General features: G+C 52.3%; 1 protein-coding gene across 2 annotated transcripts in view; it reads left to right on the forward strand.

The window, feature by feature from the left end:
- Window positions 1-20,528, forward strand: part of IGF2R (insulin like growth factor 2 receptor) — a 105,367-nt gene that overhangs the window by 38,982 nt on the left and 45,857 nt on the right. For both annotated transcript variants that reach the window (XM_047858262.1, XM_047858261.1), the window contains exons 6-15: window positions 1,556-1,685; window positions 3,370-3,475; window positions 6,052-6,214; window positions 6,390-6,564; window positions 7,396-7,499; window positions 12,979-13,143; window positions 15,822-15,962; window positions 17,410-17,550; window positions 18,903-19,040; window positions 20,182-20,329. In XM_047858262.1, the coding sequence (XP_047714218.1) occupies window positions 1,556-1,685; window positions 3,370-3,475; window positions 6,052-6,214; window positions 6,390-6,564; window positions 7,396-7,499; window positions 12,979-13,143; window positions 15,822-15,962; window positions 17,410-17,550; window positions 18,903-19,040; window positions 20,182-20,329 (1,411 nt within the window). The remainder of the gene's footprint in view (window positions 1-1,555; window positions 1,686-3,369; window positions 3,476-6,051; window positions 6,215-6,389; window positions 6,565-7,395; window positions 7,500-12,978; window positions 13,144-15,821; window positions 15,963-17,409; window positions 17,551-18,902; window positions 19,041-20,181; window positions 20,330-20,528) is intronic.

Here is a 20,528-nt window from a genome sequence, read left to right on the forward strand (position 1 = left end):
ACTGAGCCACCCAGGTGCCCCAAAAGTTGGTTTTTCTTTTTGATTACTGACAGTTTGAATTGGCCTTCAGTGACTTTGACTCACAGTAGTTTTTTGAATTAAAAATTTAAAAATGAAAAAAAAAATTGATTTGCCAGTTATTGTCCAGACGCCCTCCATCCCCAGGAAGTTGCCCTGGGCCCCAAGCCTTGTTTGACAGTGACCCTGAAAAGCTCATGAGCAGCCGTAGCTTTGCTGCTGTGTGCCTGCCTCTGCACACTCAGGGTACCTGCGTCCCGTCTTGCCTTCAGTAGACCAGCGGGTCTGCTGATGCGGGGTGGGCAGGGAGCCCGCCACACCACGGGGACTTGACGTGGACTAAAACCGTCCCCTCGCGAGGTTTCACGGTACAGCCTGACGATGCGCTTACCTTTTCCTCAGCCGCCGCCACCTCCCGTCACGCTGGAGAAGAAGGGGCAAGGGCCCCCCTCTGGTTGATCAGGCTTTAGTTAAAGACCAGGCTGGGCCTTATTTACTCCTTCACGGGGGAAATTTGAACCCCTGTCCTGTGCTGGGCACTGAGTCCTAGCCTTGGATGGAGCTTATGGTCAGGGGCACGTGTGAGGTAAGCATGTAAACCCGATGCCGTGTGAGATGCCCGTGGCGGTGAAGGAAAAGCTGTAGGATGGGAAAGGGTGGTGGCAGTAGCCGCTGAAGTCTGGGCGGTGTTCTAGGTACATCGGGGTGTTTTTTAATCCTCCCCAGACCTGTGGGAGATGCCCCAGCAGTTGGACAGTTGTGTGATGAGAGCAAAGTTACAGAGACAGCAAGTGGTGGATCTAAGAGTTGAACCAGAACTGTCTGTAGGTTCTTTCCACCAGTGTCCTCATCTTCCCACTGGTCCTTGGGGTGTCTGCATTTTCTGCATTGTTTGTAGCTTGGAGGAGGGGATGACGCTGCAGTCGGTGTGTCTTTAGGAAAGGGTGGGGGTGGGGGGGTGTTCCTTAAGTACAGATTACACAATAGTCCCCGTTCCTCGGGCACCTCTTCCCTGCCAGGTGCAGCGTGAGCGCCTTCCCTGCACGTCCCGGCAGCCATGCCGGGCAGGCGATGCTGTTCTCACTCCACGTGTCCAGAGTGGTCAGTGGCGCGCCCACGGTCTCCGGACGGGGTTCGGTCGTAGCTCTTTTTTGTTTCCAGACCTCCACTACTTTATGTTACTTTGGGGATTTTCAAAAATTTGATAATTTTTTTTTTTTTAAAATTTTTTTTTTCAACGTTTATTTATTTTTGGGACAGAGAGAGACAGAGCATGAACGGGGGAGGGGCAGAGAGATAGGGAGACACAGAATCGGAAACAGGCTCCAGGCTCTGAGCCATCAGCCCAGAACCCGACGCGGGGCTCGAACTCACGGACCGCGAGATCGTGACCTGGCTGAAGTCGGACGCTTAACCGACTGCGCCACCCAGGCGCCCCTGATAATTTTTTTTTTAAAGGGACCCTGTGCCTAAGGTTAAGCGTGATCATCAGTCCTGACGCACAGCCTGATTCAGCGTCACGTGTGATGTTTTACAGACTCCCTACGGGACTCGAGTCCACAGTTGCGTGGCTGTCCCCGTGGCACTGCTGCCTGCCTGGTGAGGGGGGACCGGGCGTTTGATGTCGGCCAGCCCAAGGAGGGCCTGAAGCTCGTGAGCAAGGACAGGTGAGTGTGCTCTCGGTGCTCGTAACCCCCGCAGGTCCCTGTGAGATTGCTACTTCGTGTGTGCTCGTAGAGACGTTGGTCATGGCTGTGCATCACGCAGGCTGGTCTGCTTGCCGATTTTCTGGTCATTTGTCTCTGTGGTCGTTCAAAACATGTATCACGATGCGGCACACATCCACACGTGTATTCAGTTCACGAAATAACCCCTACCTTAACGCATGTTCTGATGTTCCAGTATCCTCCATGTCACATCACTCGTGACGTTGCTTTTGCAACCACAGTCCTCTGTTCCCCAGAGAGGAGGTTTGCTGGTGTCCTTGTAGGGTGCGGAGCTTGCTTCCTGACCGGGGTGCGGCGAGCACCCTAGTTCCTGTGGGGGGTGGTTTGTTTCTCGTAAGAAGCCGTGCTTTCTGCACGTGGGCTTCTACTGCCCTCGTAGCCTTGAATTAGCAGAGAGAGGCTTTTCTCCAGTGTGTCCCACATGACCACGGCTTAGATCACGTCTTGGCTTCCAGGGGCCTTTGGTAGATGGCTCATCGTGGCTGTTCTAGCATGGAACTGATGGTACGTCAGGGCGGGTGCTTCTGTCCACAGAAAATGTCGGAGCATCACCTAAGTTTAAGAACATTTGGGAGGTTTCTGTACATGTGTCTGTGTTAGTTTGCCAGGGCTGCCATGACAGCGTGCTGTAGGCTGGCTGCAACCACAGAAACCGGTTTCCTTTCAGTTCTGGAGGCTGGGAGATCCAAGGTGCAGGGAAGCCGGGTTTCTTCTGAGACCTTTCTCCTTGACTCGTAGACGGCCGCCTTCTCCCTGTGTCCTCATCTGGTCGTTTCCTCTTTGTGTCCGTGTTCTGGTCTCTCCTTCTGATACTGACACCAGTCGTGTCTGATTAGCTCCTCACATCCCCCCTGTGGCCTCGTTGTAACTTACTCACCCTGTCTTCAAATACAGTCACATGCCAAGGCACTGGGGGGTTAGGGCTTCAGCATATGAATTTTAGAGGGACACAGTTCAGCCCGTCCCGTTGTCCTAAGTGACAGGTGGGTGACTCCTCATGCAGGAGAGGGGACTTTGTAAAACGTGGGCATTGAATGAAAGCTGGAGCTTTTCAGAGAAGAGGAAGATCATCTGTTTTCGGGTGTTCTGTGACCGTCAGCCCTGGAGCCGCGGGCACATCCCGCGGGGAGGCCAGCACACAGACCGGTGGCCCAGGCTCGCCTGGCCACGGGAGGGCAGGACGGCTGCGGCACTTGGCCGTCTTCAGGTTAGAGGAGAAGAGACCTTGGCCTGCACTGACAAGCCGCTGTGTAGAGAAGTGGTCGTGCAGCCTCGTGGACAGAGATGCACTCGGCCGCTCCGCTGTGTTTGTTTTGTTTTCTCAGATCGTTTATAGTCTCGTCTTGTTTGTCTTACTCAAGCGGCTTTTTTTAGTATTTAAATTTACACGTCAGTCGTTTTATTTATTTTTAAAAAGAGAACAGTATTCACTGAAGTTTACTTAAGTAAAACAGTTTTTTAGAATGGAGATTGGAGTTATTTTGCGCTGCGGTTTCCTTTATATTTCAGTGTTTCTTCTGTTCCCCCCTCCCCCAAAGGAGTGTGCTGAATACTCAGGGAAGCAGATTAATGTGAATCTAATTCATACTTTCACAACCCTCTTTTCCAAACGTGTGTCGTCCAGGCTTGTCCTGAGTTACATGAAAGAAGAGGCCGGGGAGCTAGACTTCTGTGATGGTCACAGCCCGGCGGTGACGATCACGTTTGTCTGCCCATCGGAGCGCAGAGAGGTGAGTGGCTTGCCTCGGAGGGCTTCCTGGCAGCGCGCGTCAGTGGGGACCGGCCGAGCGAGCACATCTCGGGGCGGGCCAGGGCGGCGGGTCCGGGGGCAGGAGACGGCCGGCCGGGAAAAGATGCATCAGTGGAGTATCCGGGAAGACGCGCCTGTGGGGACAGACCCTCGTCTGCACGTGCGAGGGTCTCAGGGGGACAGCGGCTTGGTGTTCGCTTTTTCTCGACAGCCTGGAGGGGCCTGTGCGTATGTCGACGTAGGATGGCGTGTTGATGTAGGGAGGCGTCTTGTTCTAGTTTGTGTGAGATGATTTTAAGCGGCTCGTGGAGAGATTTCTTAAGTTTATATAGCAGCGCTGATTGGAACGCGTATTTGAAAGGCCATATGTATAGTCTCAAACCTGTGACTCCCTGGCTATTATTTGTTAGGCTGAGACAAGGTGAAAGTAGCTAATTGGTTTGCAGAAACAGTCAAGGCATGAGAACAGATGCTCTGCAGACGTGGTGGAGGCCGTGCAGGCCAGAGGCTGGAGTTGCAGGGCTAAGGAGGTAGGAGACTCGTGGCCAGAAGGAAGGTTCTTATTCCTAGGGCCTCGCAGCGAAGCCTTCCGCCCCCTCCTCCCCCACTCTCACGCGGCCGATGACCCCGTCATCCGGTCCTCAATTCTGGCACACTCGTAAACTCCTTCAGGGTAGGGCCCGCGTCTGCTTGTCCTTGGGCCCGTGCCCGGTGGCGTTGCACGCGTCCGTTGCTGTTCAAGTGTCCTAGCAGGTGCGGGGTGCTGATGGAGGGAGATAGCCCCCGGGGAGGAAGGGTAGGGCTTTCCTCTCATTTATTTCTGTCTCCTCATAATAGAATGAAGGGGGAGGAGCTGAATTCTTTCGCGAGGGAACCGTGCTTCCCCCCTCCCCACAAACGAACGTGGAATTTGGTCTGGTTTCGGGCTGGCAGCCGGCCCGTTTTGTGTGTGTGGGATTTGGAGACAAAAGTGGAGTCCGGGCCAGCTTTCCATTTTGTGTCCCCAGACTTCCAGGGCCACATGGTGTCAGCTTGGGAGAGCCCTGCCTGGCCGGCAGCGGACCTTGGTGCTGGAGGCGAACGCTGGGGAATAGTGTGTGCGCTTTCCACTGGCGCCTACGGGTGTGAAGTGGAGTCTAAGCTGGCAGGGGTCTTCGTGGTTCCCCTTCCTGCTGGGGCTTTCAGTGAGAAACGGTTCCCTCCACCATAGCGAAGGGAAGCGGGAGTGTCCCTCCTTTCTTCTCCGTGGATACGGATACGTGCCTCCATGGATACGAGGCACTCCGTGGCCTTCGGAAAGGAGGCCAATTTGTTATTAGTGGAGGGAGAGTCCGTTCCCGGCTGCACCGTTCACTGCACAGAACCGGGTGACATTTGACACCTTTGCTCTTGAAGGTCTCTTTAAGTGTTTACGCAGGCTCATGGAATGTACCTAGGAGCTGGACTTTTAGTAAATGTTCACCCTGTCCTATGGATCTTTAAAAAAAAAAAAAGGCTTTACTGAGTTTGCTTAGCATAAAATTAACCTGTTTCAAGGACAGCGTAATGGCTATTAGCACATTAACAGAATTGTGCAGTCTCTGGCACAGTGGGACGTGAGGACATCTCCGTCATCCCAGAAGAAAGCCTGGGCCTGGCGGGTGTTCAGTTCCCATTCCTCCCCCAGCCCTGGCAGCCGCTAGTCGACTTTCTGCCTCCGTGATTGGCCCTTTCTGCGCCTGTCCGATGCGCGAACCTTGCACGCTGGGGCCTTTTGCATCCGTCTTCGTTCACTTAGCCCTCGGCACCCCGTCACGAGTGTCCGGCTTCCCCAGGCCAGGTGGTGGGAGCCTCGATTTTGAGTCGGACAGGCAGAGCTGGACTCACAGCTCTCCGCGTCTGATGGAGTTGCGACCCGCGTGTGTAGCCCCAGCCCTTCGCGCGGTGCCTGGCACGTGACAGGCGCTCGGGAAACGTTCGTGGGGTGGTGTTGCCTGGAAGGAGCATGGCAGCCTTCCGCGTCACTCCAGAGAGGGCGGCTGAGGTTACGCTTGTGAAAGCGGCTCTCGGGCTGCAAAGTGGCAGACTTCAGGCTTGTGGGGGTGATGCCCTGGCCTCCCCCCGGGGACGGGAGCCGACTCGTGTGCAGGTGAGGTGTGCCCAAGACCCCTTTGACAACCTGAGGGCAGGGGTCACGGATCGTCTGCCCAGACACGCGCATCCACGGCGGTTTCCGCTCAGCTCGGGGGTTCCTCTGGCCTGCTCCTTTCATCTCCGATCGAGAGGAGCGAACAGACCGCGTGCCTTCGCAAGTCACGGCCGCCTGTGGAGGTTGTGGCTGTCAGGCGACCTTGAGTCCGGGGCGGTCGCAGTGGCCGAACCTTGAGCGTGCCTCTGAGAGGGACAAGAATGGTAGCAGGTAGACAGTTATCACTCGCCAAGTGATCGAACTGTTCGGAAACAGTAACAGAAGAGTGTAGAAACCCAACACCATAACATACGTTTGGGTTTTTGAGAAGCATAGAAAGTTGACATGTAAAAACGTTAATATTGCTCTTTTCAAACCGTTCCTGATAGGGCACCATTCCCAAGCTCACAGCAAAATCCAATTGCCGCTACGAAGTCGAATGGGTCACTGAGTACGCATGCCACAGAGATTATCTGGAAAGCAGAACGTGTTCCCTGAGCAGCGAGCAGCACGAGGTCACCGTCGACCTCCAGCCACTCAGACAGGACAGAGGTGAGGGTGCTCTGAAGAGAAGCCGGAGGGGCACGGTGAGCCGAGCGGCCGGGGTGGCCTCCGCCGCCGGGGTGGGTGTGTGAGGAAGGGATGAGGCCTGCCTCGGGTAGCGCCCCCGCTTTCTGGCACCTGCTCACGTAACAGCGTCTCTCCTCCTCTCGTCCCCTTTCCTTAGCTTCATCCTCCTCTTACTACGCTTCCGACGGCAAGGAATACATGTTTTACTTGAACGTCTGTGGAGAAGTTGAATTGTCTTTCTGTAGTAAGAAAGAAGCTGCCGTTTGCCAAGTGAAAAAGTCCGAATCCAGTCAAGTCAAAGTAGCAGGAAAGTACCAGAATCAGACCCTCCGGTGTGTAAACAGCCTTCACGTCATTTTCGAGTGCATTGTGTCTATTCTTGTGAGACTGAGCTGACTTGCCTTATCTTCTTCCTCCTTCCATTTTCTGTAAAGTACACACAGGCCCGTTAAGCCAGCATTCCTTCCCGTTTGACTTAGGAGAGCTGCCATCTGTCAGCGATCCTGGCTTTCCAATACGGCCGTTTCTGTTAATGCTGTTCGATTTATCGTCTGTTGTTTGTAAGGGACCACCCTGTCGGAGAGGCACTGAATTTGGTTACCGTGGCTCTGGCCTTTGCATTTTACAACGCGTGTTTCTGAGGAGTTCTGATTTTTCTCTGGCAGCTCGAGAATCTGTAATGCCGTTAGCATTAGTAAAAGTTTGAAACCACTAAGAAAATGCATTCAGTACGATTCCCGTGGCCCTTAACTTGGTAGTTACCTTCACAAAAGCATTACGAAAATGTAGCTCTCTGCAAAGAAGTATGGTCAAGGGTCCTTCAGGTAAGACTGTGCCGTGGCAGTCGCTAGACAACCCGTGTGCTCCTTGGGCCTTACTTATTTTGTACAAAATCCGAAACAAGAGTGGAAGAGTTTTCATGCTCACAGCAAAACCTTCAGTGCTTTCTTCCAGCCAGCTATTACTTTGAAGTAAGAGGACAGGCCCATACATTTGGAACTCATTTCCTTTAGATGTTTTTTTCCCAGCTGCCCGGAGAGCTGGCTGTTCTGTCAGGACTGATTTGTTGATGGTATGCAGAAGGCTGAACGTGGAAACGTGTAACAATTCAGGTTTCTTTCTTGGTTCTACCAAACCTGTGTGTGTTTCTCGCAAACCTCTAGATACTCCGATGGAGACCTCACCTTGATATATTTTGGAGGTGACGAATGCAGCTCAGGCTTCCAGCGGATGACTGTCATAAACTTTGAGTGCAATAAAACTGCAGGTGAGTGCCGGGGGTGGGGGCGGGGGCGGGGGGTCGTCCTTGCTCGTCGTAGTGCCTGGGACATATGTGTTCTTGGGAGCCGAATGCCGAACGGATCAGCCAGGCGTTCTCCTTCGGACGTGGCTACCGCTGGTCCCCGGACTGGGGTTTTCTGTTGTAGCGGACAGGAGTACCCCTTCCATCCCATGCCGCCAGTGACACACACATCCTGTTTCCATTTTCCTCTGCTCTCTGTTTGTTTTGGGAATGGGCCCAGCACGGGGCTTGCTGGGAAGGCGTTTCTGTCCTGACTTCTGGCTCGCACCGAAGCGTGTGCAGGTCTGGCAGGGGTGGGTCTGCTTACCACCCTCGGGGGGGTTGTCACAAAGAGCTCTTCTCTTGGGAAGTAAGATTCAAGACGACCCTTCCTGCAAATAGTGGCTCTGCGGTAGAGGCTGGATGTGGGGGTGGCGAAAGGTCCCAGGGCGAGTTTAAACAGAATGTCTGGTTTTCCTGAGAGGTTAGGATGAGCTTTCTTGAAGTCACAATGGCACTGGCATTTCAAAAAGTTGTGCTCCTATCGGTTTTTTTTTTTAAATTAAAGAAAATGTTATTTTCCATTTTTTAAAAATGTGTATTTTGGAGAGAGCGAGTGAGAGCAAGAGAGCGCGCCCACGCAAGTGGGTGAGGGACAGACAGGGGACAGAGGATCCGAAACGGACTCCATGCTGACAGCAGCAAGCCCGATGTGGGGCTCGAACTCATGAACTGCGAGATCATGACTTGAGCTGAAGTCAGATGCTCAACCGACCGAACCACCCAGGCGCCCCCCAAAATGTGCCTATTTTTGAGAGAGAGGGTGCGCACAAGGGAGGGGCAGAGAGAGAAGGGAACAGGGGATCCAAAATGGGCTCTGCACTGACAGCAGAGAGCCTGATGTGGGGCTCGAACTCACAAACTGTGAGATCATGACACGAGCTGATGTCAGATGCTTAACCGACTGAGCCACTGAGGTGCCCCTCTGCTGTCTATATCTTGGAGATCTTGGACATGGTTTGCATCTGTAGGGAGTTGATGGGATGCCATCACCATCGAAGAGCCATCCTATCCATTGACCTCCAGGCTGTGACCCAGGTGCACGCAGGCAGACTGAGCCCCCGCACAGAGCTCTCATTCTGGACCTGGCCTGGTTCCAGTCGGCTTACAGCCGCAGAAGCTCTCGAGGCCGTTCCACCCCCAAGGGTCTTTCTGGCTCTTTGTTCTGTTTGTTTTGTGTGTTTCTATGGCAGAGTTGTGACCGTTGGTCACGAGGCAGGCTCCTGTGTGATTCAGCAAGGGCTCTGGGAGAGGCAGCTGTGCCCGACATAAATTGTGCTCCAGAAGCTTGTGTCTGCAATGGTGATGGAGGTCGGCGGGGAGACTGTGATCGGCACCAGGCTCTCGCAGGCCGCCGCGGGCGCAGCGGAGAGGGAGCCCGGGGTAGAGCAGATGGGAAGGCTTCAAATCAAAGTGCCACCCTGTCCCCTCGCCGCGAACTCTCTTGTCTTCCCGTGCCCCTCGGTCTCGCCCAGGAATCTCTTTGCTGTCCCTTTTGAGAACTTCCATATTCAAGTGGATTTGTTCAACACACGTTTCGTCCTTATCATATGTCTAGACCCCGCGAGGCCTGCGGTGCCGTGATGGCCACACATTTGCCTGGCGTTGAGGCTGGAAATGCAGCGGGAGCGAGCACGGTGCCCATAGTACAGGTCGTGTAGGCTGGACCTGGGCCGCGTGCACGCACTGTGCCCGAGACCTCGTCAGAGCCGCCTGGGGTGCGGGCAGCTGTGAGGATCAGGGCGGCTAGGGAGAGAGGAGGCACTGCTTGGTGAGCCCCACAGGGTGCGCAGGAGGAGTCAGCCGGGCGCAGCAGTAGGGTGGCCGTGGGGACCAGAGAGAGAGGGAGCAGCTCTGCTGAGGGCTGGATGTGGGTAGGTGTAAGCAGGTCAGAGCTGCCGCCTCAGAACACCGCTACAGATGACCCCAGAGAGGAGAGTGAGAAGCTCCTATGTCCTGCAGAGGAGTTGGGTTTTCTCCAGAAGTCAGCATGGAGTCCCAAGGACCGGAGGTGTGGGGTGGACGAGCCTGGTTTGGGTGTGGCCTGTGGGTACGTCTCCCGTGTGGTTTGAATGCCCCGCTGCTCTCGCCGGATTCCCGACTTCCTTCCATCGTCCTCACCTCTCCCCAGATTCTGGTCTTTCTTCCATCGTCTTTACCTCTTCCAAGCTCTTAGGACCTGTCTCTGAAGTCCAGCCCTCCTTACTCTGTGTCCCAGGGCCTGGAAACACATCCTGTTTCTTCCTCCGTGTCCCCAGGCCCGCAGGCCTCCAGGGCGCCCGCCCTCCCCGGCTGGCCGACTCCAGTAGTCCCAGCCTCCCTCCGACCTTGTTCTGTTCTGGGCTTTTTATAAACGACTTGGCTGAGATCTTTATGCGCGCACTGATGTCACTTGGGTGTGCTGGGAGGAGAGTCGTGATCTGAAAAGATCCCAGCAGGTGAGGAGGATATTGAGAAGGGCACGTAGTCTGGAGCTGCTGGGGAGGGACTCGCGCCCGAGCGCCAGTGCCCCAACGAGTCGGGCTCGAAAAGAATACTAGTGGCCGTTTTCTCCTCTTCTGTCTTCTTCTCCTATTTTCTTCACTTCCAAATGTGAAAGTAGAAAGAATATTGCAGTGAGAACTCATACAGTCGCCACTTTTTGTAGAGCAGTTGCTAACATTTTGCCAAATTTGCTTTGTGCGCTGCTGATGGATCCTAGCATGCCACCCACCGCCCTCCCTTCGCGTGACCTCACGGCCTTTATCAGAGCCGACAGGGTCGACGGAGATGCCCTGATGCCCAAAACCCAGTGTCTTACGAGCCTGTGTTGGTTAGGCTGGTGGTGGAAAGACCAGAGGGGGAGATGCCAGATGTTTTGTGAGGGGTTTTGAGTCTGTTCTCGTGCTGGAGTTGGATTATAAAGTATTTCCGATTCCTTTCAGCTCTGTGATTCGGTGCTTCAAACTTCAGAGCAAACTGTGGACTGTATGGTTACTTCGTTATTGCTTCATTCAAATTTAAATGTAGAATTTTCAGAGAAAAATTCCTTTGTGGATTTTATTTGGATAAATGTCACATCATTTTTGCATGCGAATGGGTGTTAATGGGTTACGTCTTACAATGTGGTTTCTGGTTTAACTGGGATCTCCAAGAATCGTTTATGCTCATGACACATGGGTGCATAAATTTATTCTTTTACCCTCTATGTGTGTACGCTCACACACACGCATACGCACCACCATTTGTTTTAGTAACTTACATCTCGTTTGCTGCAGTGTGCTCCTTATCATCAGTGATCTTGTCAGGTAAGAACATTACATCTTTTTTTCCGAAGGGCAATATCTTGGAATAGCTACTCACGAATTTAACTGACTCATTACAGTAAAGGTGTATTTTCTTCCGTTCAGAGCAGGTCATCGGAGGGACTGGATGTGGGACTCTGCTCCACACGGTCGTCTTGTGTCTCCCATCCGGTTGTTGCTGTCTGTACACTTGGCCTTGAAGGACTCTGCAGAATGGGAGCAGCATTTGTTATGGGCGAGAACTAAGTGGCATGGCCCGACCTCAGAAGCAAGGGGGGGCTGGGAAATGTAGCTCAGTTGTGCACCTGGGAGGAAAACTAAGCCAGTTTGGTGAGCAGGTAGCTTTGTCTTTGCGATAGTGTGATGTGAAATGGTGCTGCAGGCAGAGCACAACTCGGCACCGCTGGAGAAATCCACTTTCCCTTGAGCTGGGGAGTCGCAGCTTCCTGTTCTTCTGAAATTCACTGAGTAATTAATAAGAATACAGGTACGATGCAGGCCGGTGGTCGTGTCAAACTGACTCTCCCTCGTTATTAGTAAGTTTCAGAGGCAGAACCAGCTCCAGAGTAGGGATGGATACCGGAACCATTCCTAGTATTATTTAACGATTTGTAAACTTACCTGGTAAAAGAGAAATGTGGGAAACACGAATCTTTTCCAGACAGTGAAATACAAATCCCGTAGGAGTAAGCTGTGCGGCAGTCTTGTGGGTGGGGTGAAGAGACAAAGGAGTTTCACTGCTGGGTGGGCCGCACAATGGAGGGAGGGAGGGAGGGCACCGTGGTGCTGACTAGAGGGGGTGGGCTCCTCGTCGAAAGGGAAGCTGGGAGCGCTGCTGCTTAAAAAGAACGGCTTAAAGTGTGTACGTTTCAAAGAGAAGGAAAAAAAAAACCCACAGGAGTGTGGGGAAGTATTGCCTTGTGGTTATGGTTATGAGCCTGGCTCTGGGGCCAGACTGTCTGGGTTTGAATCCTGGCTCCTCTGCTTTCTAGCTATGAAACCATAGGCAAATTATTTAGCCCCCCCTTAACCTGTAGAAACGGGGCTACAACCGTACCTGTGCCACAGGGTTTCAGGATTAAACATGCCGACGTATAAAAAGTACTTAACCCGGAACTTGTTTTCTGCAGCCATCCCCCCGTAGCACTTAAACGCTCAGTGCCTGGCTCAGATTGTGCTCAGTACAGGTTAGCTGCTCCTCCTGGTATTATAATTATAATGTTTATAATAGTGAAGATTTAAGAGAAATTGCAATCAAAACATCATTTGCCCTTGGTACAAAATATTATTTCCCTTTCCTTTAGAACATTGTGCACTTCAGGGCACCCCAAACCTCAAGAAAGGCACATCATGTAGGAGGTCCAGAGGAAGATTATTAAACCATCAAGGGGTGGAAAACAGAGCTCTGTGCCAGCGGTTGACCAGCCTGGAAAGGCGAGGGGATAGTATTTCTAGTAAGGGAAAAATTACCAAAGTTCACCGAATCCCAGGCTACGTGGATCAGAGAAGTGGCCCACGGAGAGCTGGCTTTCAGACCGGAGCTGACCTGTCGGAGCTCCCTGGAGCTGTGGGGACCAGAGCACCGGTTAGGGTAGGGTGTTGGAGGCATACACATGTGATGGGGGCCTGAGGGCCGAGGATACTGGGGCCGTCTGGACGCATGCCTCTGAGCCGTGAGGCCGCGTAGGCCTCGCACGCTTCCGTGGGGTGGCTGTCCGTTGTGACTCTTTCCTTTCGGTCTAGGGCTGGATCGCAGGGAACTCCCCCTGCCCGAAACCACATCAGAAAGCCAGTGGTGCTCGTAGAGCCCGCAGGATGTTCATGAGCCCGTTGGGGGCTGACCACAGCCCGTGCGCAGCAAGCCCTGCCTGGTGGCTTACATGGTCCTCATCAGCACCCCTTTCATGTCCTTGGTGAATGTGCTGTCAACAGCCTACTGGCCCGTTGAGGGGTTGATGACGGAAACTCCAGAGAAGCCTCTCGAATCTCCGGCGCCTCTGATGTCTGGGCTTGGGGACTGGAGTTTAACTGCCCAGCTGGTGCTGGTGTCCTTGTCGGCTGACATCCCTAGGTTTTGGTCACGTAATCGGGTGGCTTTTCTTCCTTCTCCAATGGCACAGGTAATGACGGGAAAGGAGCGCCCATCTTCACTGGGGAGGTAGACTGCACCTACTTCTTCACGTGGGACACCAAGTACGCCTGCATCAAGGAGAAGGAGGACCTCCTCTGCAGTGTGACCGAGGACAAGAAGCGCTATGACCTGTCTGCGCTGGCTCGGCACTCAGGTAGGGCTCCCGTGCGCCCTGGAGGCCAGTCCGCGCGCTGGCGGGGGCGTTCTCTCGACTCTTAACCGTGAACGCATTCCGAGAGGCTCCTACTGTTTTCTTCAACGGTCAACTAATCGTGTCCTGGCCTTTCTCCCCTTCCCGCGCAGCGGCACGAATTGTTAGACGTGACGCTGAACGAATGAGGAGGCAGACGGTCTCAGCTCGAGGTTGGCATTGCTCCTCCAGTTGGGAGAGTTGAGGCAGAACCGCCAAGGGCCAGGCCTTGTGCTTTGTGATTAGAACGTCTTTTATTTTAGATTTCTATTCTCGTTGCTAAGGAAGTAGGTGTTGAAAGTTGCCATCTCACGTGCACGCGTCTGTGTCTGCATGTGGTGCTGGACGTTAATGCAACGCAGTGATGCTCTCATAGCAGATGCACACTGTGTTCACGCAGAGCAAGTACAAGGTTGTGTGTCGATTATGTCTCTGGAAAAAAAATAAAAGCAGAATTTAGAGTCTTAAGGCAGCCTTCAAGTAGGTAGTGTTTCCGGCTCGCACCTGGACTGTCGGGCTTGCGGGCTTGAACACCACGTGTGAGGGCCGGTGGGGCCGGGGTCAGCTGTACTTTGACCATGCTTTCCTGTCTCTACAGTGGGGTCGGCAATCCCCATCCACCCTCAGATGCTCTTGTAAGGCTGAAGGGAGAAAGGGTGCGGGAGCCTGTGGATGCCATGTCTCTTGCTCCATCAGTGTGATGAGCTTTGTCACCGAGCCCTGGCTTCACCGTAAACACCGGCCAAGATGGGTGTTACGAGTCTGCACAGCAGGTGTTGTTGAGCGTTGGTTACGTGGCAGGTGCCAGACAGGGTCCTGGGGTCACAGGAGCAAACCTGGTGAGCATGCCCCAGGCCTGCCCCAGGCCTTGTAGCTTCCCATAACTTCCCAGAGGGCCGGGAGATTGAGGACTAAGAATGGGGGTTCCCATCAGGGAGACGGAATCCAGTGGGGACATTTTTAGTTTTACCCTTTTAGCAGCCCTGGAATTCAGTATCTGTAGAAGCGAACAGCATAGAGAGAATACCTAACGGAAAGAGAACGGCTTGCCTCAAGTCCCAGAATCGCCCATGCAGTAGGAGCGATGACTCATGTGTTCTGAGTCCCCATCTGGTTTGGGCAGTATAATATTAGAAAAAGGGATTCCTCTCTTGTGGAGTGCTGGAGAGCTTCTTTTTGAACACGAGATGTCTATAAATGTTCAGTGTCGGCGCGTTTGCCTCGGAAGCAAATGTCCTTTGTGCGTTAGTAGCTCGGCACCCGTTAAGCTGGGAAGGGTGCCATGGGGAAGTTCTGGTGCGTGTGTGTTCGGGAAGAGACAGGCTTTGTGCGGCGGAAGGAGAGCATCCAGCTGTGTGTACGTGAGCGGTTTGCCTGCCTCCTCGGGCCTCACTTGTGTTGCGGTAAACTGAGCGGTGCTGTTAGATCCCTCTGTTCAGCCTTGTTGTTGTGTGCGGATGCACATGGGGCCAGGGGCCTGTGCGGGACGCAGAGATAAGTGCACTCTGTCCCCCAGCGTGGGCCGCCACGCGGGCTCTCCTGGGACACGGGTATTTCTGGGGGGGGGGGGGGGGGGGTTCGTGCAGACCGCTAAGGATTGCCTTGAGCAAGAGCCGAGCTCCTTCCTTGCCGGCTTCAAACTGTCCTCCCGTCTTCTGGCTTGTCAGCCCACTTCGCTCCCTGTGTCCTTGTCCTCATTTATGTTTGTGCAAGCATCTGTGGGTTCTTCTGGGTTGTCGACAGCGGCACATAGAGCTTCAGAGTGTGTTACTTCCGACGGGCGGTGGGCTTCCCCCTCTGAACCCCGGTGTCTGTACGCCCTTCACACGCAGCTCTCCTTCACCCCTTTGGCAGCTGTTCTGGGAACACCATCGGTTTGTGGTCTTGCTCTCGGCACTCACGTGTGCTCCCTCGACCTACCGTGGAGTCCTGATCCTGCTCATAAAGGAGTACATCACGAGCTGTTTGAGCTCAGGGACCTCGGTGTCCTATGATCTCCCAGAAGGCAAGCATGCCCCACGCTCGGTCCGCTGGTGTGGGAGACGTGGCAGCTTTCTTGAGCCTTCCTTGCGGTCGGAGGAGGGCACGTTACCAGTGGCATGGCGTTCTGCCTTCCAAGGCACGGTCTGCCGTCCTGATTTGCTTTTTTTTTTTTTTTTTTTTTTTTTTTTTGTGTTTGTTTATTTTTGAGAGAGAGAGAGAGGGAGACAGACCAGAATGTGAGTTGGGGAGGGACAGAGCGAGAGGGAGACACAGAATCTGAAACAGGCTCCAGGCTCTGAGCTATCACCGCAGAGCTTGATGCAGGGCTTGAACCCACAAACCCTGAGATCACGACCTGAGCCAAAGTCGGACGCCCAACCGACTGAGCCACCCAGGTGCCCCTGCTCTTCCGTTTCTGATTTCACACTCTCTGCCTACTTCTGTTGAGCCTGCTCTTCCGAGGAGGTTTGTTTCCGTCACATTAAGTGAGAAGCCTGAGAATCTCGGTGAGTCTCTGTGTCTCCGTCTGCCCGCGTCCAGAAACATGAGTTTCATGTCCGGTGAGCTTTGGGCCTTTTCCTTTGGCTTAATCACCATTTACGGTGTGACTTTTAGCCTTTGGCTAAAAGCAGATTCTTTTTTTTCTTTTTAAATTACAGAACTGGAACGGAATTGGGAAGCCGTGGATGGCAGCCAGAGAGAAACAGACAAGAAGCATTTCTTCATCAACATCTGCCACAAAGTGCTGCAGGAAGGCCAGGCCAGAGGCTGTCCCGAGGATGCGGCCGTGTGCTCTGTGGGTGAGTGTGCCCAGAGCAGGGGTCGCGGTGGCGGTTTCCCTGCAGGCGTGTGGAGCTCTGCGGCATCCAGTTAGGAAATCTTCCTGTGGTTTATGCGGATCTCCTCTGTCTCAGTTCAGCGTCCACAGGGTGATAAAAAGAGGTGATGATCCAAATGTAGGTAACTGCTCGTTGTGCTCTGGCAGCTACAGCGCTTCCGTGTCCTGACGTCGGAAGGCCAGGGCCTCCTGATGTCAGCTAACAGAAGGAACCATGCTGGGAGTTACTGGATTATCTCTTCACTTTGCAGCTTGAAGAGTAACCTTGCCAGTACTTGTGTAAAACTGATTTTGAGGCTTTTTTTTTTATTTAACAGCTTGACTGCCTGTAATTGTTAATAAGTTAGGCCTTAAGGCAAGTGAGCTCTCATTGTTCTCTTCATATGAGCACTTGTATCCCCGAGGGTTCTTTTTGCAGTAGTTTTGTTGGTCCTCCGGCTTTCCCGAGGAGACTTCTCAGTGTGATACAGATCTTCAGCATGTTTGTTGTCCCTTAAGACTCGCCCCGAAGATGAGAGGCAGGGAGAGGGATCAAAATCTGTTACTAACCTTCGACAAGGAATTGTGAACTCGGGTCGGGTGTTCGGGATTGCCCCAGTTTCCAGAATTGGTGATGTGTCCTTGGGAGCAGGTCCGGGTGTGCCCCTGCTTAAGAAGGACGGGGGATGGGGCGCCTGGGTGGCTCAGTCGGTTAAGCGTCCGACTTCGGCTCAGGTCACGATCTCACGGTCTGTGAGTTCGAGCCCTGCGTCAGGCTCTGTGCTGACAGCTCAGAGCCTGGAGCCCGTTTCAGATTCTGTGTCTCCCTCTCTCTCTGCCCCTCCCCTGCTCATGCTCTGTCTCTCTCTGTCTCAAAAATAAATAAAAACATTAAAAAAAAAAAAAAAAAAAAGGAGGACGGGGGACAATTTCAATGCTTCCTAGTCAAAGTCAACTGAACCAGGAACGAAATAGTCCCCTGCCTGGCTTGCTGAACGGGTTCAGTTAGTTTCCGCTTTGGTCATGGGACAGACTCTAGTCTCTTGGCTGTGCTTCCAAAAGGCCTTGTGTCTCGGGGGGAGCCAAGGCCCTGAAAATAGGGGAACGGTGTTGCTTCATTGGATGGTGTGACACGAGAGCTTGCTGTCCTCCTTGCCTGCCCCTGGAGGACGTTGTTTATCGATGCTGCACTTTTCCTACTCAGCCCGGAGGTGGCCTTGGCATCCCCCGTGTGGCTGCCATTGCCTGGCCAAACCTGTCACTCAAGAAAAACCCACCGACCATGGGGCCAGGTTATGCGGTTGGGGAATGGACCACGGCGCACCTGCTGGTGGTTCCTGGCTGATTTTTATATACCTCTTCGTCGGCATCATTATCATTTTTAATCACGTGTCCTGTTTTTTTTTTTTTTTCCCGTTTCTCTTTTCCAGATAAGAGTGGATTTAAAAATCTAGGCAAATTTATTTCTTCTCCCACAAAAGAGAAAGGAAACATTCAACTCTCGTATTCAGACGGTGATGATTGTGGCCATAAGAAAATAACAACCAACATAACACTTGTGTGCAAGCCAGGTAAAGCATTTTAAAAAATGGGAAAAGGCGGGATGTTTTAGTGGCTTTTGCCACAGGTGTGCCTGCGTTCTTTGTTTCTCTTGGGCCGCTGCCAAGAGGGGAGGTAGAAAGGGGTTGTGCTGAGCGTTTCAGGTTCTAGAACCTCTAGTGGTGGTCTCTTGGATTTGATCCCCCACCCCCACCCCAAACCAGTCCAGAAATGGAGAAACCATACGGTGTCGAGAGAGTTGTGTTGCAGCGTTCCAAATGAGTTATGGGTCTCGGCTCAGCTTCCTCTTCCTGAGGACTGATACCGAGAGTCGCCATGCTGGCTGTTGACCTTCTTCCATAGGCGGGGGACCGTACGGGGTTTAAAAGTGTTGTCCAGGATCTCACATCTAAATACAATGCTCTCCTTCGCCCGCCTGTATTTATAGGTTTACATTGTTTTTACGGGGTCAAATCTATATGTAGTCATGCGTTTTTGGAAAATGTTCCTCAAAACATGTATTTTGTGAATGCTCTTCTGTGTCTCACGGTTTATATTACTAATTTTTAGGGACTCCCTCGTTGATAATGGTTTGGTCTTACTATTTTTAAGCATTTCCCCTATTGTTGGGTTAATTGCATGTTTCCAGTGTGGGTGATGGTGCTGTTGTGTATCCCTGTCTACCTCCTGCTGCAATATTTTCTTTGGATAAATGCCCAGCTGTGGGATAAGGTCAAGGGCTAGGACTATTTTTTGGTTTTGAGTGTTTTTTAAATTGTGGTAGAATATACATAATGTGAAATTTAGCATTTTTAAGAAACTATAGTAAAATACATGATGTGAAATTCAACTTTTTTAAAGTTTAAAAAATTTTTTTTAACGTTTATTTATTTTTTGAGAGAGAGAGAGAGAGAGAGAGTGCATGAGCGCGTGTGAGTGGGGGAGGGGCAGAGAGAGAGAGACACACAGAATCTGAAGCAGGCTCCAGGCTCTAAGCTGTCAGCACAGAGCCTGACGTGGGGCTTGAACTCATGAGCTGTGAGAGCATGACCTGAGCTGAAGTCGGACGCTGAACCAATGGAGCCGCCCAGGCACCTGTTAACATTTATTAAAGTGTATATAGTCCAGTGGCATGGAGGACATTCAGTGTTGTGCAGCCATCACCATTGTCCGTCTCCAGAACGTTCTCATCTTCTTGAGTGAACTCTGCCCCCGCTGGACACTAATGCCCCCCCTCCTGCCCCAGCCCTTGGTAACCCCCCTTCTTTCTGCCTCTGTAGGTTTGACCGCTCTCAGGACCTCAAGGAAGCAGAATCACAGTGTTCGTGGGACTGTTTTTAGACTAGGAATGATTAGCGATATCATTCTTCTTCCTCGTTGACAGGTGATCTAGAAAGCGCTCCGGTGTTGACAACCTCTGGGGATGGCGGCTGCTTCTATGAGTTTGAGTGGCACACAGCTGCTGCCTGTGTACTGTCCAAGACAGAGGGCGAGAACTGCACGGTCTTTGATTCCCAGGCAGGTGCGTGTGCCCACGTAATACCTTTGGTGGTTTGGTGTCACCTGGAACCGCTTAGGTTTTGTTTGTTTGTTTTTTAACTTAAATATTTTCTTTTCTTTTTTTTTTAAAGTTTATTTTTGAGAGAGAGAGAGAGAGAGAGAGAGAGAGAGACAGAGTGTGAGTGGAGGAGGGGCAGAGAGAGAGGAAGACGCAGAATCCGAAGCAGGCTCTGGGCTCTGAGCTGTCAGCACAGAGCCCGATGCGGGGCTCGAACCCACAGACCGTGAGATCATGACCTGAGCCAAAGTCAGACGCTCAACCGCCTGAGCCACCCAGGCGCCCCTTCCTTAAATATTTCCTAGGAAAGTTTTAGAGATAACCTGCTTCAGGATTACATTAATGCTGAAAATTTTGAAAATTGGACACTTGAGGTTGAGATAGTGAAAAACCTACCTCTTAAATCATGGTGCAGGTAGGTTTGCCGAATGCAAAACTTGAAGATCCCAAGAAAAGAACCGTGTTTGTGAAGGCTTTTTGCAGAAGTTTAGTGACCCAGAAACCTACCTTAGACTTTTCAAGAAGGTCACACTGTGTTGTGGTCATACAGCTTTGAACACACTGGTGGTTTATTCAGCCAGCATTTGAGGCCAGCCAGGGGCTTCAAATTGGGTTTTTAGGTTAATGCAGTAAAAGGGGCTTGGTGGTGATGAATCCATGTGCAGGGGAAATGTCCGTAGGTGCAGCTCTGGTGGCCTGGAGGGGAAAGCATCTTTTCTGCCATTTTGCATCTCCCTGCCCTCATCAGATGGTTCCTGGGGAGACTTTCTTTGAAGCTGCGGGCTTGGGGCCCAACTTGGGGCCCCTGTGGTCCAACTGACCTTCTTTTTTTTTAATTTTTTTTTTTTTAACGTTTATTTATTTTTGAGACAGAGGGAGAGTGCGAGCAGGGGAGGGGCAGAGAGAGAGGGAGACACAGAATCTGAAACAGGCTCCAGGCTCTGAGCTGTCAGCACAGAGGGGCTCAAACCCATGAACCGTGAGATCATGACTTGAGCCAAAGTCGGACGCTAACCGACTGAGCCACCCAGGCGCCCCCCAGCTGACCTTCTTGACTGTGGTCCAACTGACCTTACATATTGGCATTGTTTTTACTCTTCCTTAGGGTTTTCTTTTGATTTATCACCTCTCACGAAGAAAAATGGTGCCTATAAAGTTGAGACCGAGAAGTACGACTTCTACATAAATGTTTGTGGTGCGGTGTCTGTGAGTTTCTGCCAGCCGGACTCCGGAGCCTGTCAAGTTTCAAAAAGGCAAGTGTAACTATTTTTAGTTACGGGTTTTCCTTAGGTATCTTGCGCTAACAAATATTCAGGGACAGGTGTGTTCTCTACTGACATCATTGCTTTGCAAGGAACAGTAAACACTGAGAAGCCCTGGCCTAAAAACCTAAACACCAGAGGATGCTAGGAGGTTGAGATCCTGGATAAGGAGGAGCAGGCCACACCCTTG

Source organism: Prionailurus viverrinus, chromosome B2, assembly GCF_022837055.1.
Source record: "Prionailurus viverrinus isolate Anna chromosome B2, UM_Priviv_1.0, whole genome shotgun sequence".
Classification (NCBI taxonomy): domain Eukaryota; kingdom Metazoa; phylum Chordata; class Mammalia; order Carnivora; family Felidae; genus Prionailurus; species Prionailurus viverrinus.